This window comes from Elephantulus edwardii, unplaced genomic scaffold (assembly GCF_000299155.1).
Source record: "Elephantulus edwardii isolate Elephantulus edwardi_28Jun2011 unplaced genomic scaffold, EleEdw1.0 scaffold00010, whole genome shotgun sequence".
In the NCBI taxonomy this organism is placed as follows: Eukaryota; Metazoa; Chordata; class Mammalia; order Macroscelidea; family Macroscelididae; genus Elephantulus; species Elephantulus edwardii.
Genome location: NW_006399760.1, coordinates 6,589,532 through 6,614,124, shown reverse-complemented (window position 1 = coordinate 6,614,124; position 24,593 = coordinate 6,589,532). Strand labels below are relative to the sequence as shown.

Here is a 24,593-nt window from a genome sequence, read left to right as displayed (position 1 = left end):
GCAGGGTTTAGGGCTGTTGTGCATAGGGTCGCTATGAGTCTCAAACGACTCAACGGCACTTAACAAGAAGAACAACATATTACATATTACATTATATGTTACGTATTATATTATATACTACGTATTACATAATATATATTACATATTACATTATATATATTACATGGTATTTATACTTTACATGATGTGTGTCTATTACTTGGTGTGTGTATATATTATATGGTATGCATGAGTGGCATCCATTTCCTATACAACATGGCTCTGTAAATTCCATGAACTTTGATAAATGTTGATAATTATAGAGGGGCTTCAGACCTTTTGTTCATAGCATTACTATGAGTTATTCTTCACTCAAAGGCAGTAACAACAACTATGTGTGTGTGTGTGTGTGTGTGATCAGTTGATCAACTATATATATACAATCAATTGATCAACTCTGTTTATGCTGTTAACATTATGTTACAACTCATTGTGACTTTATGAGCAACAGATCGGAACTCTGTTCTGTTCTGTGTCATCCGTGCAAACTCTAACTTACTCAAGCTTATTCCTGTAGTCATTATGTCCATCCACCTGGTAGAGGGGCTCTTCTCCTTTATGGTTCCTTCACCTTTCCAAGCATGATTGATATCTCTCTCCAATGAATGACCTTTTCTAGCAACATATCCAAAGTATACAAGATGAAGTTTTATAATCTGCCTTTAAGGAACACTCTGGCTGTACCTTCTTCAAAACACATATTTGTTCTTTTAGCCTTCACAGGATTTTCAGTACAGTTCTCCAACACCACAGTTTAAAGAAATCATTTTTTTTCCTTATTAATTATGTGTGTGTGTGTGTGTGTGTGTATATATATATATATTTGTTATTTGCTTGTTAATTCTAATATGACTCCTCTCGACCCTATGAACAATAGCTCTGAACCCTGCTATATCCTGAGCCAAGCTCACTGTCTTTGACACACGTATCCTTATTACCCCCGTTATGATTTCAATCTGTCTCTTCCAGTCTTCCTTTTCTGCACTGTCCCGCAACCCTTCCAAACATGATATCCTTCTCCAAAGACTGGTCCCTCCTGGCTACATGTCCAAAATATGTGAGATATAGTCTCAAATAATTTGTCTCCAAGGAATAGCTTGATTTCATCCTCTCCTAGATAGACCTGTTGGTTCCCTTCATAGTCCATGGCATGTTCAATACTCTTCTCCAGCACCAAACTCAAAAGCTTTAATTCTAGTTCTGACATTCTTGGTCATTGTCCAGCTCTCTGATACATAGCAAGTAATTGCAAAGACCATGGCCTGGATCTGGCATAACTTACTTAGTCTTTAGATTGACATCCTTGTTCTTAAGAACTTTGGAAAAGATCTCTGACAGCAGTTTTTCCTACTGTATTTCATCTTTTGATTTCCTGGAAGTTTGAGTCAAGAGTGTTGTATTTTTATAGCTTTTGTTGTGTAACATGGAGTCTGAATAGACCCATAACTGACCCACCAGCAAGTTTTAAGTGCTAGTTATCCCAAAAGAGATTGTCCTTCCCTCTTCTGTGGATAAGCTGGTGGGTTTGATCTGCATCCCTTTCTGATTGCAGTGCAGTTTCTTACCACTGCAGTTGTTTACCATAGATTCAGAACCAACCTATAACACAGATAGATAATGTCCATAAATTTCTATATTTCTATCTCTATCTCTATCATCACTATCAATCATCTCTATCTCTGTCTCTATCTACGTATCAATGAACTCCAGTATATCAGTGATGATGAGAATTGTACAGGAAAAAGTAAGTTTCAAATTCATTGTTCATAGGGATGCTATGAATTAGTCAACCAAAGAATAAGAAGCAACATAAATATATATATACACACACACACATTTATATATACATATTTATATACAGGTGTAGAAATAGAAATGTATAGATATAATATTTGTATTCTCAAATAATAAATTACATGAGTAGATTTTAGTTTAACTCAATATCATTTTTATTCTGCACAAGTTTATTATTCATGCCATCTAATAAACTTTTCATGAGAAGTCCATCAAGAGTGGCTATTATACCTGTTTCACAGTTGCAAAAACTGAGAGTCATGGAGTTAGATAGCATTCCTTTTCCAATGTATCCAAAATGAAGAGGTAGAAAATGACCAAGAGCAATGAACAATGTAAAACCTTCAGAATTTGCATATAATTGCATAAAAAGTTATTTTAGGTTTTTAATGGATTATTTTAAAAGTTATATTCTCATTTCTTAAAAATGCTTTTAAAATTATATTAATTACATAAGCTTTTATTTTTCAGAATTAAAATTATGAATGTTAACTACCCTATATTTTCCTCCATTTTCTTGTGTAAATAATGCTTAAAATTATTTAATAGTTTTAGTATTAAAAAGTAAAATCTAATAGTTGTCATTCTGTTTTTTTTTTTTATTTGTTTTAGGTCCAGAAGAAATAGAATTGAAGTGCCCCTTAAATCACGTCACTTGCCTTGATTCTAACAATTGTGTGCATTTGTCTCAGCTCTGCAATGGCATCTTGGATTGCACAGATGGATCCGATGAAGGAGCACATTGTCGGGGTGAGTCTGTTTGCTTAACAAAGCAACCGAAAGATTACATTTTGCACAGTTTTAATGAAAGATCAAGGAGAATATGTCACCTGGCTTTTCTTTCAACAACAAGCAAATCAGTTATTGAGAAAACATTAATTTTAATGCCAGGGGTGTTCCATATGCATTTCAAAGCTGTAACTTTTGTATTTTTTTGAAAAAAAACATTGGAAAAGAAACACATTGAAACTTGCATTTAAGAGTACTTTTGTACAAAGGCCAAATTCAAAATTTTTGCCACAAAAGACTGATATCACAGAAATTTATAAGTTTGTTTTTTCTCAACATTTGTGTAAACAAAAGAATTTGATCTTAAACCTATTCATGAAAGTATTTTAAGAAATTTCTTTCCTGGAAAATTTCTATTTTAATATTCTTTTCATTAAGGCACACTGTTATCTTTTCACTAAATTTCCTTTTAAGTATCAACAAATAAATTTGGCATTGGTCAAATGTTTACATATATTGCCATGATGTGAGGGGCAGAAAAGCACTTGACTGTGGATTCAGAATTGAAGTTTCAGACAAGGAAGTCAAAGTTTTTCAATAAGTTCTTTCTTTAACCAAATTTCTTTCAGCCATAAACAATGGCAAATTCAAATAGAAGACTCAGCAGAGTTTGGTTTGGGTTCTAAGACCCCATGGTAATAATGACAAAGTTTTTCTCTTTTTCTTTAGAAGATTTTGTGATGCTTCTTCTTTTGTCTAAAAATTGTTGTATAGGAAGTTATATTTAATAATTTCTATATAATTTAGAATAGTATATTTTAGAAGAATGTTTTTAAAAGATATAAGATACTGAATTATAAACTGATAAAAATGGAACTGTTTTTATGAAGACCAAGTTCTATCAATTCCAATTACTACTTAGATTTCTTGATCTATTTAAAAATAATTTTCAGATAGCTATATGGATAAGCTTCTAAAAGTGAAATAATTTCATTTCATTTTGTCAATGATCTTTGCACAAATTTAAGAATCTTACAAATATTTTGCTGCAACAGGTTATGGAAACCTTTGAGTTTTCTACTAAAATTTAGAATTTAAGATCTAATAAATGGAAGGGTATGTTGTACTTAAAGTAAGAACTTCCTTTTCCCCTGTTCTAATTCAGCATTTTAAGTTTTCTTGCTTTTTGTACCACGTTCTACTATAGAAATGTTCTGCATTTCACCAAGGCATTTGAAAAGATCTAAGCCTTATGACCTCACATTGTTGTTATGTGCTGTCGAGTTCCTTGTGACTCATAGCAACCCTATACAACAGCCCTAAACCCTGATCTATCCTGTGCCAGTCTTATTGTCTCTGACACGGTCACTGAATCAATACATTTCATTGAGGGTCTTCCATTCTTGCGGTGTCCCTCCACCAACCCACAGACAGAAATGACAAGAATTATATCTAACTTTCTATTTATTGTATATATAGGACTTTTCATGTAATTCTGTAGTTCTGTATACTATATGACATGATAATATCAAATTGAATGGGGGGAAGAATCATTCAGTTAATAAAATACATCTGCACTGAAAAGAAAATTTAGAAATACTATTATTCATATTTGGTTTTAGATTGCTTCTACTATAAATAATAGAGAAATATTTTTATATTAAATTTATTTGTCACATGGATTGTTTTTAATGGGAAAAAGGTCAGTGAGCATACACAGTGTTAGATCATTTTTTAGTCTTCAGCATTTCACCTAATTTTTGGTTATACACACTGAAAAAGTATTTTCTGATAATTTAATTAGATATTATATGTAAAAAAATTCTAATAAACTTTATAATTTATTATGAAAAAAAAGAAGAAAAATTATCAAATAAACAAAGACAAAAAACTTAACACAAACTTTTTGCTGTTAACTGGGGACCAATTCATAGCTGGCCTTCTAGTGGATTTTCAGAGGCTATAAACAGTGTGTTTAGAGACCTCTCTAAAGTACTGAAGTGCAACAATACTGAAGTGCAACAGTGTCAGTCTGGAGACTAAGGTATGCCTAATGCAGGCCATGGTCTTTCCAATCACATGCTATGCATCAGAGAACTGGACAATGACTAGGGATGATAGAAGGAGAATTGATGCCTTTGAGCTGTGGTCCTGGAGAAGTGTATTAAGTGTGCCATGGACTGCTAAGAAAACGAACAGGTTTTTCCTTGAAAGGGTGAAGCCCGGCTGCTCCATAGAGACAAGGATTTTGAAGCTTTGTCTGACATGCTTTGGTCATGTTGCAAGGAGGGATCAGTCCTTTGAGAGTGCATGAGAGGAAGACCCTTGATGGGATGGATTGATTCAGTAACTGGGGTAATAATGGGGTCAGGTGTGTCAGAGATAGTGAGATTGGCACAGGATAGGGTAGAGTTTAGGGCTGTTGTACATAGGATTGCTATGAGTTGCAAGTGACTGACAGCACGTAATAAGAAAAACCTAAACACTGTAGGGACTTATTGTCAATCATTCTCATGTGGAGTAGGCGTTGGATTAGAACTTTTGGTTAGCAGGGAAATTAAGGACTATCTCACTATAAATATATATACAAAAAAGAACAGATTAATTAATATGTTGATTGTTCTTTGGTCATCATTCCAGTTGTATAATTTAGTAAATCACCTAACTGTTTAAACACTTCAAGTTTTTCATTCTGAAAATTATCCAAAAAAGACTAGAACAGCTCATCAACAGAGAACTGCCAAATGTGCAGACCACGACACTAGATACATTATAGCCAATATTAGATGAATCTTAGCTGAAAGAAAAGAGTACCAGAGGAATATATCCGTGTTTCATTAACTATAAAAAGGCATTTAGGTGTGTGTAGATTATAACAAACTATGGCTAACTTTGAGAAGAACAGGGATCCAAGAACACTTGATTGTGCTTATGTGAATTTTATACTTGGACCAGGAGGTAATCATTAGAACAAAGCAAGGAAATACTGAATGGTTCAAAATCAGGAAAGGTGTTTACCAGGGATGTATCCTATCTCCATACCTTTTCAACCAATATGTGGAACAGATCATCCTGGAGGCTGAGCTCTTTGAGGAGTAATGTGGTATCAGGATTGGAGGAAGACTCCTTAACAATTTGTGTTATGCAGATGACACAACTTCGCTTGCCAAATTTGAGGAGTACCTGAGGGATTTGCTGAAGAAGGTCAAGGACTGCAGTCTTCAATATGGATTGAAGCTCCACATCAAGAAAACAAAGATGCTCACCGTGAAAAGAATTAGCAGCACCATCAGAGATGGGGAAAAGATTAATATTGTTAATAATTTCAGCTTGCTCAGGTCCACAATCAACACTCTTGGCACCAGAAGCCAGTAAATCAAAAGACAAACTATACTGGGAAAATCTGTTCCCAGGGGTCTCTCCAGAGTACTGAAGAGGAAGGATGCCACTATAGAGACTAAGGTGTGTCTGACCCAGGAAATATTCTTCACAATTGTTATGCATCAGAGAGCTGGATAGTAACTAAGTGATAATAAAAGTGGCAGTGATAATAAAAGAAGAATCAATTCCTTGAGTTGTGGTATAGGGGGAGAGTATTGAATATGCTAAGGACTGCTAATAGAACAAACAGGGCCATCCTGGAGAGGGTGAAACCAGTCTGCTCCTTTGAGGCAAGGATTTTGAAGCTGTGTATTACATACTATGGGAATATTTCCAGGAGGGTCCGGCTCTTAGAGAGGAACATCATGCTTGGAATGGTGAAGGGACAGAGCAAGAGATGGATTGACACAGTGACTGGAATGATGGGGGTGGGTGTGTCAGAGACAATGAAATTGGCTCAAGATAGAGCAGGGTTCAGAGTTGTTGTACACAGGGTCCCTATGAGTTGTAGCTCATGATTTGACAGCATGGAACAACAACAAGAACAACAAGTATATGCTTTAATTTAAACAATTACCCATAGCACCTAAAACAAAACTCTACGAGGATTATTTTTTCCCTAAAAGAAGCATCTAAAATACATTTCGTGCTTTATCTGCACCTTTTTGTAAATTGATAAAAATAAAACTACCATTTTAGAGGTCATATTGTGACCTTGGCATGTGTTTATAGCAATGGAATTATTTTCTGAATGTTTCCTGGGAAAAAATCAATTTCTTCTTGGTGAAGGTAATGAAAATATATCTATTATTAATGATTTTCTGTAACAGTGGTATTTTAATCTCCATAATTTAGATACACTTGAAGAAAGAAAAATGGATTTTTTATGTGTATGTACTTATATAGAGGTTTGTGCTTACATAAATTTTACAATAAGAACTTCCAAAATTACCACATTATATTTTCAATAATTTTCTCTTTTTCATAACTAAATTTAATTGAAAATGAAAAGATATTCTGTAAGATACAAGGTATATCAAGCTAGAATATTCCTATCAAATGCTTACAACTACAGAAAGAAGACAAAAGTTAGTGAACAAATTCATTTAATAGAGATCAGATTAACAAAAATCTATCACAACATTATTTTAAAATATAACATTCTTAAAACAGTTGATAGTGTTGGTATTTAAAAAGAGTAAGAAAGGGAAGTCCGTTTTAAAATTTCACCGAAGTTGAATTTTTGCAGTGCATAATGGATTAAAATGTGCAAAGGATAGACAATTTCAGTAGCACTATTTTTTACTCTTTTACAAGTGTATTAGAAATCTTATAGTAAATGTAAAAAGAACGCTTGTCTTTTGTGTCACTTTAATAATTGACTAAGCAATCTGTATGATTGTTTCCTAGTAATCTTCCCATTGTCTTTTAAGTGGGATAGAATAAAATCTGTAAAGTACTCACTAAATCTGATGAGACGATGAAACTCTGACATCTGAAATACTTATCATCTTAACTTACATATGTGCTAGCACAAAAGTACAGGTTCTGGTCTTTTAAAATTTCTCTTCTATTGCAGATGTCTTCTTACATGATTCTGAGTGTATAATAATTGTATTTAATAAGTGCATTTGATCAGGGAAAAATTACCTTACATAACACTTACTCCTTGAAATAATCAATATTTATAATTTCCAAATTCCGTTTTGTTGATTTACTTTACTTGACAGTTGAAATGCTGTCTTCTTAAATATACAATTACATTTCCCCCTCCTCTCTCCAATTGTTGTTAGCAGTTCTAATGTATTTAGGATTTTATTCAGTTATTTTATTTTTTCTACTTCTATTCACAAAATTATTACCTTATGATACAGTATTAAAGATGCCTGGTTATATTTTATGAAGTAGATGCTGTCTCAAATTTCTTTTCACTGTTATCCAGTGTTGTTGAATTAAGTGTGACTCATAGTGGCTATATGAATGATTAGTTGAAATCTTGCTGTACCCTGTGACATCTTCATGATCTCTTTGGGGATAATAACAGCACGGCTAGTCCTGTTGCTGCAGTCACCGAGTAATTCCAGCCCTTTAAGGAAGATCTTCCTTTCTTTTGATGCCCTTCTTTAGCATGATTTCGTTTTCCAAGGGTTGAAAGAATTGGCTAAGAATAAGGCCCCAGGAATTGATGGTATACCAATTGACGTATTTCAGCTAAGAGATGTTGCCCTGGACGTGCTCACCAAGTTGTGCAAATAAATCTGGAGAACAACCACTTGGCCAGGTGACTTGAAGAGATCTATATTTGTCCACATCCCAAAGAAAGGTGACCCATCAGAGTGTGGAAACTATAGAACAATCTCATGGATTTCACATGCAAGTAAGATTCTATTGCAGATTATCCAAAAACAACTGGAACAGCACATCAGCAGCAGAGAACTGCCAGAAGTCCAGGCTGGGTTTAGAAGGGGTCGTGGTACTAGTGATATTGTAGCTGATGTTAGATGGATCTTAGCTGAAAATAGTGAATACCAGAGAAATGTAAATCAGTGTTTCATTGACTGTGCAAAGGCGTTTGACTGGGTGGATCATAACAAACTGTGGCTGACTCTGAGAGGAATGGGAATCCCAGAACACTTGATCGTGCTAATGTGAAACCTATATTTGGACCAGAAGGCAATCATAAAAACAGAGCAAGAGAACACTGCATGGTTCAAAATTGGGAAGGGTGTACACCAGGGATGCATCCTGTCTTCATACCTTTTCAACCTGTATGCAGAGCAGATTATCTGGGAGGCTGGGCTCCATAAGGAGAAATGTGGGGTCAAGATTGGTGGAAGATCTAACAACAATCTGTGTTATGCAGATGATACAACCCTGCTTGCTGAAACTGTGGAGGACCTGAAGCACTTGCTGCAGAGGGTCAAGGACTGCAGCCTCCAATATGGATTGAGACTCAATGTCAAGAAGACAAAGATTTTCACCACTGGGCCAATTGGCAGCATCAGGATGGATGGTGAAGAGATTGAGATTGTTCCCAGCTTTAGTTTCCTTGGTTCCACAGTCAACACTCGTGGCACCAGCAGCCAGGAAATTAAAACATGTATTGCCATGGGAAAGTCTGCTGTTAGGGACCTCTCCAAAGTACTGAAGAGCAATGGTGTCTTTCTGGAGACTAAGGTGTGTCTGATACAGGCCATGGCCTTTGCAATCACTTGTTATGCATCAGAGAGTTGGACAATGACCAAGGAGGATAGAAGGAGAATTGATGCCTTTGAGCTGTGGTGCTGGAGAATAGTATTGAGGCTACCATAGACTGCTAGGAAAACAAACAGATTCATCCTGGAAAGGGTTAACCTGGGCAGCTCCTTGGAGACATGGATTCTGAGGCTCCGTCTAACATACTTTGGACATGTTGTAAGGAGAGACCTGTCCTTGGAGAAGGGCATCATGCTTGGTAGGGTGGAGGGACAGCGCAGAAGGGGAAGGCCCTCTAAGAGGTGGATTGATTCAGTGACTGGGGTAATCAGGATGGGTGTGTCAGAGACAGTGCAATTGACACAGGACAGAGCAGAGTTTAGGGCTGTTGTACATAGGGTCACTATGAGTCGCACAGCAACTGGATGGCACATAACAACAACAATTGATTTTTCTAGACACTAATTCCTTCTTTTTTTCCTCTGAGTACTGTGTACTTTATTGATGGTGCATGACAAGATGGGCTTTCTAAGCTCCTCCCTTTCTCAGGGAGACTAGATGGAAATTGTGTCAAGGATGTGAGTTCCTCAGTGTATAGAGACAGAGTTCAGGCAAGGGGTCTGCAGCAGATGATGGTCTCTCTTTCTTTTCTAGTGCTATTGCCAAGGCTTCTGGTCCAAGGGGCTTTTGTTCTTGGAGATCAACAGGTTGACTATTTGGTTTCTGTAGCCAAATTCATTGTTATCCCAGAAAATGAGTTTGACAAAGTGGTTGTTCAGAGTAATACCAGTCCCAACATCAAAGGTGAAGAATGGGTGTCACTGTTTAATCACAGAAGATAACCTGGTCTTCAGAGTATTCCAGGATGACCTTGAGGGAACCTTCTGATGCCTGTTTTACTATTTTCTTGATGGCATCATGTTCAGCAGCTTTCTTCAGATGACAGGACAGGTCCATGACTGACACATTGGGGGTGGAGACATAGAAAGCCATGCCTGTAGGTTTCCTATTCCACTAAGGGATGACCTTGTCCATATCTTTGGAAGAGCCAGTAGATGTAGGGATGATGTTCTGGGCAGATCCATGATCATCATGCCACAGCTTTCCAGAGGGGCTATCCACAGTCTTCCGGGTGGCAGTCATGGCATGGACTATGGTCATGGGTCCCTCTATGATGCCAAATTTATGATAGATGACCTTGGCCAGAAGGGCCAAATAATACCAAGCAATACCAAGGAGGTATTGCTGACAATCTTTAGAGAGTTGTCATACTTCTCATGGTTCATGCCCATCACTAACATGGGGGCCCTGGAAGAAGGAGAAAAGATAGTGATCCCTTTGATATCTCCCTTCAAATGAGCCCCAGCATTTTCCATGTTTGTAGAGAAACCAGTGGCTTTCACATCATACTCAGCAACAGCATCACTGCACCTGTTGTTGATAGGATCTCACTCCTGGAAGATAATGATGGCTTTACTATTTACCTTCTTTTTCTCAGCCTTGATTGTGCCATTGAACTTGCCATTGGTGGAATCACACCAAAATATACAGAGCATGTAGTTGAGGTCAATGAAATGTTCATTGATGGCAACAATATCCACTTTGCCAGAGTTGAAACAGCCCAGGTGACCAGGTGACCAATGCAGTCCAATCTCTTTCCTTCATCCTTCACCATTTTGCCTCAGGGATGCAGCTGAAGCTGCAATAGAAGAGAGGGAAATCTGTTGATTTACAAAGAGCAGAGAGCCAGAACCTAATTTTAGTTAGATTAGTAACAAGAATTTCTTGAAAGAAAACATTTTATGTTATATAATTTTTATCTTTAGCAACTTACCATTGATCTCAATCAAGGTGGAACCGACCCACCGTTAACCCTCCAGTGGGTTTTCAGAGACAATAAATCACACAGAAGAATATTGCCCATTTCAACTCTGGCTGAGCAGCTGGTAGATTTGAACCATATACCTTTGCATTGGTGGCACAACTCCTTACTCCTAGGCTGCTGGAGCTCTGAAGTTCTCTAAAGAGTAGTGAGTTTAAGTAAATGAGTTTGTTTATACGAATATGATCTTTAACATTAGTTGATCCAGGGCCATGCTTAATAAGAAAGAATAGGTTTTCTAATGTGTAGCACCCTTTTGAAAGATCATGGCAAAGATTTGTTTATATTGACAAATGATATCATAGTGGGATTCAGCTGTGCACTCTTCTAAGTTTGGGGGTGTGTGCATGTGTGCACACAAATGTATGTATATACATGTGTACATTTTTCAAAGTTCTAATTTCATAAATGTTATTTAATTGGAAAAAATGTTTCACAGAGGTCTATAGCTCCTTAATGCCAATTTATCAGATGCAATTTATAAATAAATCCTACCAAAGAGACTTCATTTGTCATTTTTAACAGAATCATTAGAATACCCTGGTTTGAGAGATCTTGTGTTTTATAGAATATGTTTTCATTGTTCATGCAACTTAGATGTGGGAGAGATTATGTTATAGAAAAACTAATGTGGTGATTTTTGAAAGATTTTATCAAATTTTAATAAGGGCATAACTATATGTTGTTGTTGTTGTTATGTACCATCGAGTTGCTTGTGACTCATAGCGACCCTATGTACAAGAGCCATTCTACCCTGTGCCAACCTCGCCATCTCAAATGCACTCATGTCCACCACTCCAGTCACAGAATCGATCCATCTCATCAAAGGTCTTCCTCCTTCGCCGCCCATCCACTCTGCCAAATGTGATGTCCGTCTCCCAGGACCAGTCCTTCCTTGCAACATACCCAAAATATGTCAGATGAAGCTTCAGAATCCTTGACTCCAAGGAGCAGCCCGGCTTCATCTTCTCCGAGACAAACCTCTTTGTTTTCCTAGCAGTCCATGGTGTGTCCATACTTAAAAATTCTAATTTTGTTTCTTCAAATGGAGTTAAATTATGGAGATTGAAATATCATTGTTCAAGAAAGCCATTAATAATAGATATCATTTAATTACATTCACCACAACTGCATAGTTGAATATTTTTACTTCAAATGATAGCTAAGTAAATAGGTAAGTGTCTCTGAGGAAAAGACAACTGTAGCATTTTTCTTTAATTTTTGGCTTAAATATCCTAAGTAAACCCACGGCCATGGCATCTGACTCAGAGTGTCCTTATTGGACCAAACCTATTGTCTCATAGGATTTCTCAGGTTTAAGTCTTTGCCAAAGCAGACCATCTCATTTTTCCCCCACAATTTGAACTGTAAATTTTCTCTGAGCCAACTGTATTGAATTTAGGGTCCCTAGAACTTCTGTATCCTACCAAAGTTAATTAAAAAAATAGCCTTTTGTATATTTAGAGAGACTTCTTTTGTACCACATTTAGTTAATATCAACCTTAATTAGCATATCTGATTCTAACAAAATAATTTTAACAGGAAAATAAGAAAATTTTGTATTTTTATAATTGATTTTAATTTACTTATGCCTTTAAAGTTATCATTAAAGAAATATTTAAAGTAAAATAGACTATCGTACATTATCTCTTAAGATTCTATATAAATGTTTTTTTCCTAGAAAAATGATAATTTCAAATTAACATATTCACATTTCTCAAACTGATAGTATTTAAACTGAGAAAATGATGTAATTATGATTCCAGTTAATTAGAATTGCAGTATATTTTCAATTAATTTGTATCCTAAATAGATATAAATAAAATGTAAGGGTTACTTACGAATCCCAGCAACTGTATATTCTGTTTGTCCACCTGCAGAAGACAAACTGTATTAAGAAGCTTTACTCATTGGTGCAAATAACTCCTAATAAGAATTTTCCTACAGCCCAAACATGACAATTTCTTAGATAGAAGACATGCATCAGACCACAGAGAACCAAAGAACTAGGGTTCATCACACCCAGCCATTACTCCTAAATCAAAGTAACATATTTGAAGCATATTAATCTCATTATCATGTTTTAACATTCATGACACATAGAACTCACTACCTGAATTTTTCGTTTACTCCTCTTCTTCACAAGAGGAAAATACTTATTTGTGAAATATAATTAATTGTTTTGATCTCTGAATGAATTTTTAAAAATTAGATATTTTAACTTTGTAATTTCCCTCCCTTAAATTGTTACTCATTGCCTTTGAATAGGAACTCCTTCCTAGCTGACCCTCAGAGACTACACATCTCATGGGACTAGATTGTCTGTCTTTCTCCCATGGAGAAGCTGGTAGATTCATATTCCTTGTCTTTGGACTGACAGCCAACTCCTTAACATTAAACCACCAAAGCTCCAACTACAATAAATGCTCTACATATTTTTTTTTCTTCAATCAAATTCAGTAAACTTTTCTTGAATGCTGTCAGTTTACCAGAAACTTTTCTTGAATGCTGTCAGTTTACCAGAAACTTATCTAAACACTGGGAATGCAAGCCCTATTTACAAACGTCATGTCATGTCAAAATAGATGTAAGTGAAAAATGTTGAGGAAAAAATAAAGTGACTATTATCTAACTTTTCTTGAGAGAAGGACAAAGTATTCTAGATATCAGTTGTCTGATTGATATCTGCATCATTCTAACAAATACTGAAATGAGATCAGTTACAGTCAGAAAACAGGGAAGTACTGCACACAGATAGGTGAGAAACTATTTATACTCAAGATAATCTAAAAGTTTTACCTCTTGGTAAAACTGAGTAGAGGATCCTAGACAGAGAGACATTTGATCCTGAAGGATGCGAAAGTTGAGAAAAGAACAACAGAACAATTATTTAGAATAGATCTATGGTAATAAGAATAAGAATATTGTTTGATTCTCCTAAAATTCATCATATAAAACTGTTAGAGCAAGAATGAAAGAATAAGACCAGAATATATGTTCCACTTTACTGTAGTATATAGTAGTACTGTTTTGTTATTACATTTATTGAAATTAAAGATTTCACATATGGGGACAGCTGCATCCTTTTTTCTTAGGAAACAAATACATGTATTATTAAAATAATTAATAAACAGAAAAGGAAATAATCATCTGTCCCTTCAATTTTCATTTGATCTTAAACCAAGAATGCTAGTTAACCATTCTTCAATGTGTTACATGAAGGTAGTTAATGCAAGTGAAAAATAAAATAGACAGCATGTTGTTAGGTGCTGTTGAGCTGAATAGGACTCAAAGTGACACTATTAAGAGCCTATCTGTCCTGTCTTGTGCCATCATCATACACAAGCCCGTAGCAGCAGTCACTGTATAAATCCATCTAATTGAGGGTCTTCTCTTTAATTAACCTTCCATTTTGCCAAGCTTGATGTCCATTTCCAAGGAATAGCTTATCCTAGCAAAATGCCCAAAGTATGTGAGCCAAAGCTTTATCATCTTTACCTTCAAGGAGCACTCTGGCTGCACCTTCCCCAAGACATATATTTGTTCTGGCAGTATATGGGATATTCCAGGGTTTACTCAAACACCACAGCTCGAAGGCATCAATTTTCCTTATGTCATCTTTAGTCATTGTCCAGCTCTCTAATACAAAGCAAGTGTCTAAAATGACCATATTCTGAATCAGGTGCACTTTAGTTCTAAAACTGACATCACTGCTAATTTGGATAGTTCTCTGACTGCACATTTTCCCTGTGCAAAATGCCTCCTGATCTCCTGACATCTGGTAGCAAGAGCACTGATTGTGGATGCAAGTAAGATGAAGTCATTGCCAGTTTCAATCTTTTCTCCATCTATCATGATGTCTCTTAAGTTCAGTGGTGACTTGAAGATGAGATGTAATCTATATTGAGACTGGAGTCTTTGATCATCTTCAGTAAGCACTTCGAGTCCTTCTCACTTTCGGCAACAAGATTTTGTCATCTGTATAACATAGGTTATGTATGGCTTGGTCTTCCTCCAATCCTATTGCTACATTCTTCTTCACAGAGTCCAGTTTCTTGAATAATTTGCTCAGCACATAGATTGAAAAAGGATACCACCCTGACACAAACATTTCTTCATTTTAAACTCTGTGATATTTATATATTGCTGATTATAGCTTAAGTATTTATATTGTTAATTATCATTTTTCTTATTAGTGCAGCACTTGTTGCAGTTTTCTGGTCTGAGGTAACTTGTGAGGTGCTGCGATCCTCATGGGTTTCTGTGTCACCAGTGTGTCAAGTGCCAGAGGAATCATCCCTGGTGGACAAGTTTTGGTAGAGCTCCCAGATTAAGACAGACTAGGAAACAGAATTGGCCATCCAGTTCTTAATTAGTCAGCCTCTGAACACCCTATAAACAGTGCTTTATTGTTGTGTACTCTCGAGTCAGAATCAACACATAGCTAACCTTCTGGCATGTTTTCAGAGACAGGTAATCACAAGGGAGGAGATTTCCCATCTGAGAAGCTGGTGGCCTTCAAACATGTGCCTTCTGGATTGCAGCAGAGCTTCTTGCCACTAAGCTTCCAGAGCTACTTATGAACAATAGAGGAACACAAATAGTTATATAGTATTAGAAGAAGACCTCAGATTGGAAGTCAAAACAACGTGAGAAGAAATAGCTGCAAACATCCTTTAATAACTGGAACATGGAACATGAAATATATGAATGTTGGAAAACTAGAAGTTATGAAAAATGATGTGGATCACATGAACATTGACATTCTAGACATCAGTGAAATGAAATGGACTGGCTTTGGACACTTTATTACACAATCTCTTAGTAAACTATGCAGAAAAAAGGGACAAAAACAGAAGAAGAATGATGTTGAAAATGGATAGCATAAAGAGTTATATCAAATAGATTTCTTTCTAAATATATGTTAGAAATTTGGATAAGGAGCTGTGATGCCAGGACAAAGCCAGATACTTCAAATACACCAGCTTCTCTGAAAGAGAAAGATGGACAATTTCTATTCATGTGATTATAACCTGTAAAAACCTGTTGTTGGGAGGTCAGTTATGAATTAGTTTTGATTTTAAGGCAATGTGGAGTTTTGAGGCTTTTGTGTGTGCGTGTGGTTTGGTTTTGGGTTTTTTTTGTTTTTTGGTTTTTTTTAAGAGAGATTCACTGTTTTTCTCTCATAACCTTGACTCTGGTCATTTATGATGGTTTCAATATTGTTTAAGCGTAAATTGTAAGAAACTGTTAGTCTTCTCTTTATTGAGCTTCAAGTATGAGACCAAATCCCTTATGATTCTTTAAGTGGTTTTTGACACAAACGACTTGATATTTAAAGAGCAAGGAATTAAAATAGTGAAAGTGGAATGGCATCCCAGGTGTCACATCCTGAAATTGGTTTCAGGGTAAATTTTAAACACTTTGCCCTTGAGTTTTTATTTGCTGAGCCTGGCTATTGAGTCTTAACATACCAGCTCACAAGTGTAGAATTGTTATGTGCTTCTTGACCCCCTGTCAATGACAAGATGGCTTATGGAAAATCAACTGAAAGGCATTTTATATGCTAACTATATATTCTCTGTCAGTTTTATTAATTTATTGAAAAGAAAAATGTGCTGTATGAACAACAAACTTAACAAAAAACCCAAATAACCAGCTTGCAGAACCAAATGTCTAGCTATTTACTCTCACCCTTTTGAAAAATTAGTACTTTCATTTAGTAATAGATGTGGAAGGGAAATGGCAAGGCTAATTTTAAACCTTTGGAGTAGATCTGTACTAGTAACAGAAGGAAATGAAAAGAAACCAACCTCTAGTTAATTTTGTTAACAATGGAATCAGAAGAAAATAAGGAAAGATTTAAGGTAATTCTCATGATAGGAAAGAGACAGAAAAAGACAAACTATAAGGTCAATTTAATTAAAAGTTACCAATAAATATTTTGAAGTTTTGAGATTCATTGAACCCACTTCATAATTCTAGTAAATCTGTAATTCTGACAGATTTCTATAGAAGATTTCATAAAATCTTCACATTTTTAGCCATAGTTTTAATTCTATATCTCTACTCTGTTAAAAACATAGAGCTCTGTTGGCCTAGTGGATAGAAAGTGATGCTACCAAGCCAAAGGTGGGTGATTTTAATCATCAGCTCTCAGGCCTGGTTTTAATTGTTTTTTTGTCAAACATTCTTCTAAGTTGTATAGCACTGGTCTGTGCATTGCTCTACAGAGGTTAACTCACGATTGCTTTGATGCTGAACACTGTGACACTGATGTGTCAAATGTGATAATAGTCACCCATGGTGGACAGTGTTTGGTGGATCTCCCAGATTAAAACAAGCTTGGAAGCAGGAGTGGCACCCACTTCCGAAATAGCTTGCCTCTGGAAACCCTATGAACTTAGAGAAAGGATGAAATTTATTCTAGTTTTCAGGTCTTTCGTTCATAGGGTCCCTAGGAGTCTTCTATGACTTAATAGCACTTAAAAACAAGAACAATTTGTTTAGAAGTTGCAGAGGAATTAACTTTCTTTTACCCTAATCCAATCCTTAGAGTAAATCCTTAAATCCTATTGCTTACTGAAACGTCAGTGCTTCAAATCCTGCTGAGCAAGTGAAAGGTGCAGCAGTTGGCTTCTATAAAGATTCTAGCCTTGAAAAGCCTCTGAGAGTTCTAGTTTGTCTCATACTATCACTAGTACTCAGAATAAACTTGATAACAATTGTTTTTATTTGTATTTTGTTTTGTCACTTAGCAGTACTACTCCATTAAATGTGAGAGAAAGATGAAGTCTCTACCCATGCCATTCACTGCTTCTGAAACCTCAGGCCAGTTATGAGTCACTTCCGACTCAAAGGCATAGAAAAGTAACAACAACAACAGCATTCTCTTAAATACTGTAATATATTACATCTAGTGATTGAGGATAGAAGCACAAGTAATTCAATTGCTTCAGGAGTTCTTTGACTGAATTCTGTTCAGTCACTTGCCATAATGGTTTATACAGTATGAAAAACCTGATAGTGGGTTGTGATGTGTCAGAACCAACTAGATAGCAATGAGTTCTGGTTTGGTTTAAGGTCATCCTATTAATCCCTTCATAATCAAACCAGCAATTTTTTTGTTAACTTACACTTATGGAGACATAAAATAATATGCATGTATATATTAAGTTTCTCCAAACCTATATATATTTCCACATTTTAAGTGAGGCATAGGACACTATTCATTGAAGAGTAATCTTTTCAGGAAAAATAAGTCACTCATTTTTTTTGCATTAATGAAAATTTACAATCTGACCTCCCATTAGGCATATAAGACATAGCTTAAAATCAAATTGTTGAGTACTCTTTACCAAGAAATTTCTTGTAGAAGGGGTAAGCCACTGTGGTTGTAGAAAGCATAAGTTGCCACCCTACTTTCAGAGACCCTTCTGAATTAGGTCTGTGTGACTGTGAGCCAAGGTTTGAGTGTTAAGTATACAGAGAATGAAAAGGACAAGCCTCAAAGAGCACTTTTCAGTTCCATTAGCTGAATGTATGGTGTGTTCTCAGTCAGACCACAGGTAAGTATAATCAAAGAATGACAAAAAGAAAAAAAATCTATATTCTTCAGTAAATGGCTCAGAAAATGGTCCGATATTCTCAGAGCAGATGCACTGAGAACCAAATAGTCTAATTTTTAACTTATGCAAAGAAATATTATTTAGATGTCCCAAAGAAGTTTGGACAAAATATTTTAACATATCAAATTTTCTAAGTAATTTATATAAAGAATAAATTGCATTTAGAATATCCATAATGTAGTATTATGTGAATCTATATTATATATTATTTTTTTCTTGTGTATTTATATGTATGACCCACCAAAACTAATTTCAAGAATTTTTTTAAATACTTATTTTTTTCTGGTTTTTTCTATCTTGAAAATCAGTATAATATTTCCCTTTGACTGGTAGGTCCTCCTTTGAATAATACTACTAAGTTCTTTTTCACTGTGGCTATCAGTATTCTACCTTTGTATGTTAGTTCTTTTCACATCATTTGGCCAATTAGCAGCATCATGATAGATGGAGAAGAGACTGAGATTATTAACAATTTCATCTTGCTTGAATCCATAATCAACACTCTTGGCACCAACAGTTTAAAAATCAGAAGATGAGTTACATTAGGAAAGTCTGTTGTGGGGACTTCTCCAAAATTCGGAAAAGCAACAACATTAGTCTGGAGACTAAAGGAAACCTGATCCATCCAGGTCTTCTCAATTACTTGTTATCCATCAGAAAGCTGGACAATGATTAAAGATTACAGAAGAATAGATGTCTTTGTACTATGTAGCGGGAGAAAAGTATTAAACATATTATCAGCTGCAAAGAGAGCAAACAGGTCTATCTTGGAAGATAGGTTGTTCCTTGGAGGCAAGGATTTTGAAACTCTATATGGAATACTCCAGGCATTTTGCCAAGCAGAATTAGTCCATGGAAAAGGCCAACATGCTTGAAAAGGTTAAGATCCAGAGCAGGAGAGGAAGACCTTGGATGGGATTTGTTGACACAGTGATCAGGGTAACGGGGACACATGTGTTAGAGACAGTGAGATTAGCTCAGGATAGGGAAAGGTTCAGAGCTACAGACAGCACAGTTGCAAAAACAAGAGAAATGTTTGAGTTCAAATATAAATAATCTTGCCTAAGACAGTACAACTTAACTTTTAATGTAAGATTTTTTTTTAATGCAAGGGTGCTTTGGATGAATTATATCTATTTTCCTCCCATGTATACATTTATCATTCTAATATACTGCAACCACTGAAGAAAATTACACTGACCTCTCACCTAATCATTTCACCAAAAAGACAGAGTCAATTGGGAAGAAAACAAAAACATACAGGCAGTAATGAGAGAGTGAGAATGTACAAAAGTGTCTGTTTTGCAGAGAAACTGACGAGGTAAATTATATCATGCTGAAATATCAGATAAATTGTATGCTGAAATATTGGCCTCAAAAAAAACACCTACATGTGCTTTGTCAAGAAGATTCACTCTTGCATTTTGCCTAAAGTAATTTTCTCTTTTCAGCTTTGTTTCTTCTTATTTACCAGAAATATCTGCAATATAAGGGAAGGTAGCAAAGGTCTCTTCAATGACTATAACTACAAATAGAGAAGCAGCAATAACTTTCTCTCAGTGTGGAATAGAATTGTAGTATAATAGGGCCAGAAGGGACTTTCAGAGGTCATCCAGTCCATCCATCTGCCTTCAGGCTGGACTGAACCCAAACTCCCCTAGACAGATTGCAGTCTACCCTGTTTGGAAGTCCTCCAGGGAGAGTAAGTCTAACAACCATTTTTAGGAATGCATTCATTGCTTAGTAATTTGTACTGTGAGGAAACATTTGCATTTTACAGTGTGAAATTTTCCACGCCTTCTCAGTTTTTAGCTTTTTACTCCCTAACAGATTCTGTACTCCTGCAGCTTTATCACAGTTTCTACATTTCACTACATAGCTTTAAATTGCCAAAATTTCTGAAGTTCCAAACTAAATTTTTTCAACAATCCCAGAGAAGCTTTGGTGGTTTAATGGTAAGGAGGTATCCTACTGACCCAAAGACATATGATTCAGATCTCCAGTTGTTCCACAAAAGAAAGATGGGCAGTCTTCCCTTGTGTGATTTACAGCTTCTGAAATCCCACTGGAGAGTCAGCTATGAGTTCCAACTCCACACGCAAAAACAATACACAGTATAAGTGGTGTCAGTTCCATTTTATTTTCTGTGTTTGTTGTTGTTGTTGTGCTCCCTTGAGTTGGAATCAACCCATAGTCCCTCTGGTGGGTTTTCTGGGGCAGTTAATTGCACAGGAAGAGATTGCCCATCCTTCTCCTGTGGAGCAGCTGGTAAATTCGAACCAAGTGCCTTTGCGATTGCAGCACAGTTTCTTGCCTCTAGGCTACTGCTTCTTCATTTGCTTTAATCAGGGAAATTGTTTGACTTTTAAAAAAAAAAAAAAACAAAGACAAAAAAAACCCAAGACTTAAAATTACTAAATTAAAGAAAAAAAATTAAGTGCATTATTTTTCCCCATATGTAATAAAGTGTCAAGGAGACAAAAAGCATGGTATTTACTGTAATTCTGTGATGATGTCCATATCCGAGGCTCTGTATTTGCTTTATTTGCTTCTATCCGGAGGTAGTCTCATTTGCTCATTCATTTCCATAAAGTCATAACAGACTTAGACCTGACCCTCCATCGGGTTTCTGAGGCTATAAATCACACAGGAGGATTTTAATTGTTAGAACGGTTGGAGCATTTGAATTGTTAAAGATAACATGGCTTTCTGGTTAACAGCACAGCTCCCAACAATCTTTGCCACTAGAGAATCCTGCAGGTAAAAATTGACAACTTTAGCTGAGCTCCCCATAGCCCTGAATAGCACATCTAAATTCCAGAAAGAACTAGAAAGGATATACTATCTTTATAATGGAAATAATGCTCTTTCTTCACTTGTTTTTCTAGAAACTTAACTCCAACATTTCCACCTTTATCTTATAATATTGACAAGAATTTTAGAGGCATCCACTTCCTAAATAACATGCCTCTGGAAACTCTATGAACTTTGATAAATGTCGATAGTTGTGGAGGGGCTTCAGGCCTTTTATTCATAGGGTAAATATGAGTTGTACTCAACTCTAAGACAATCAACAACAACTTTTATATGTGTTGTTCTAACTGGAAAAAGAACTTTTCCTCCAGAATTTATTTAATTATTCCTTCAATTAGTAGGTATTTATTTACTTTGTCCTATGCATTGTAATGACCTTTCACATTCTTAATGGATGGCATTCCTTTTTAGAACCAAATATTTTAGTTGAATTGTGATTTTAATGAAAACTTACAGAATGGTTGGATTTTCATTCGTTCACTATCACATATGGAAATATCCTTTTCAAGTAAACAAACATTGCCCCAGAAAAATCATCTTTGGGAGATGTACATAATGGACATGAGTTAACTATGATTCCTCTTGATGGCAACTAAAAACAGTAGTTGATGTGTTAATGCAGTAAGTAATTGGACTCTTCAGGTAAATCTTACACTCCTACTTTGTCTAATAGATATCATGGGAGAGGATTAATTGAAAACTAAAGCTGGTCATTTATTAGCTTTGTTGCTTTGGTCAAAAGTAAAATAAGCTCTGTGGATAGCTAAGATTCCTAGATATGCAATGACATACATTAATAAAATGGCTCAATACAACTGGGAAGTAAAAGGGAAAGGTCATATTGTGTTAAAAGCAAAGTACTTTTAATGAGTATTCAACCTGGTTTCTTTGGGAGCTAGTAAAGACTTAAAGCTAACTGATGGAAGCCCTAGATTAAAAGATTTTGTTTTTGTTTTTATTTGAGGGGTTGTAGGTATAAAAAACAGGTGTATAGCCACCTGTCTTCTCCACTGATATCTTTCTATTCTTCCATTCTCCTTTCTTTTATCATTTTTGTACTTCAGATTTAATTTTTAAAACTTTCTTCTTAAGAGCTCAGAGCATCTGATGTTAGTTCATTATTTACTTTTTGTTGTTTTGCACCATCTAGTTCACCCTTCACATTCTCACACCTCTGTTCCTCCCCCTTGGATCCTCATACATGATATACAATAACGTTCTTATGCAGTATTAGTCCTTACAGGACTAGGTTAGTTCTCTTAGCCATCGCAATCTCTTCACCAACTATCATGATACTGCCAATCAGTCCAGTGATGAGAATCTTTGTTTTCTAATGGAAAAAAATGTTCTCTGTTCATGGATTGGAAGAATCAATACTGTAAAACTGATAATCATACCAAAAGCAATCTACATGTTCAATGCAATTGCAATACAGATACCAAATTCATTTTCAAGAAGATTGAAAGAGAAAGTGTAAAGTTTATTTGGAGAGGAAAGAGATCCCAAACAAGCAATGCATTTCTGAAAAACAAAAATGAAAGTGGGAGGCTTAACACTCCCTGACCTAAAAACCTACTCCACAGTAGTATTAACCAAAACAGTATGGTACTGGTACAATAATAAGCACATATATAGGGCATTGACACAGAATTAAGAATCCAGAAAAGGACCCATCTATGTATGGTAAAGTGATATTTAACAAAAATAAAACGTATCAAAGATGAAATGACAACCTCTTCAACAAATTGTGCTGGCAAAACCAGACGGCTACCTGAAGAAAGCATAAGCAGAACTCACATCTCACACCATATACAAAAATAAACTCAAGGTGGATCAGAGACCTGTTTGTAAAGCCCTAAATCGTAAAGTCCACCAGAGACAAACTGGGATCAAGCTTAGATAGCCTAGTTTATGGTATAAAGAGATTACCAAATTAAGACAGAAATACACAATCTGGAGAGGATAAAACAGATTAATGGGGTCTTCTAAAGATTAAATTCTTATGCACAGCAAACAGAGTGAAAATAATTCATTTTTCATGCTCAGACAAATCAAAATAAGAGAGAAAATGTAGCAATTGTATAAAAAAATCTATATATATATATACAACTAATCAGATAAATCGACCATTTTCTACATTAGTGTGATGACGTTGTCATTATGTGCATTGAGTTGGAACCAACTCATAGCTGACCCTCAAGCAGGTTTCTAGATGTAGCAAATTGCACAGGAGGAGTTTACCTATTTTGCTTCTGTGGAGCAGTTGGTGGATTTGAACCATGTGCCTTTGGATTGGCAGTGCAGCTCCTTACCACTTGACCACCAGAACTCACTATATTAGTGTGATACTAGGTCACAACTGTGACTTGACCAGGGAAGAGGGCAAACTCCTTAGTATGAAGATAATGATATTTTTCCACCTAGAGATCCTGTTAGGAACATTTGAATGGGTTAACTAGCTAAGATTCTTTTACATTAGTAAGTCATCAATTTTTATGACCTGGAATTGATAAACATATTATTGAATTGGTCCCAATATCTGATGAATTAAAAAAATTCTATATTTATATTTTATAAACTACTTTGTATTACACAGCCCCCCAAATCAGAAAACCAACAAAAAAGCATATATCTATTTACACATACATCAGAGCACTGGGCAATGTCTAAGGATGACAGAAGAGGCATTGATGCCTTTGAGTTCTGGTGCTGGAGAAGAATCTTGCACATACCATTGACTGCCAAGAAAACAACTAGGTCAGTCTTGGAAAGGAAGAAATCAAGTATTCCTTGGAGGCTAGGATTTGAAGCTCTGTATCACATTTTGCATGTGGCTTGAGGGACTAATCCGTGAAGGATAACATGCTCAAAAGGGTGGAGGGCAAGCATGAGAGAGGAAGATAAAATGGATTAATACAGTAACTAGAGAAATGGGAGTAGATGTGTTTGAGTCAGTGAGGTTGGCTCAGGTCAAGGCAGGTATGTACAAAATATACCAGTATATATATTTGAAAGAGTTGGCTAAGAATAAGGCCCCAGGAATTGATGGTATACCAATTGACATATTTCAACTAACAGATGCTGCCCTAGATGTGCTCACCAAGTTGTGCCAAGAAATCTGGAGAAGAACC

General features: G+C 35.8%; 1 protein-coding gene across 1 annotated transcript in view; it reads left to right on the top strand.

Annotated features, from left to right (window-relative positions):
- Positions 1–24,593, top strand: part of LRP1B (low density lipoprotein receptor-related protein 1B) — a 2,414,068-nt gene that overhangs the window by 485,841 nt on the left and 1,903,634 nt on the right. Inside the window, exon 3 of the mRNA XM_006880809.1 lies at positions 2,446–2,583. Coding sequence (XP_006880871.1) covers positions 2,446–2,583 — 138 coding nt within the window. The remainder of the gene's footprint in view (positions 1–2,445; positions 2,584–24,593) is intronic.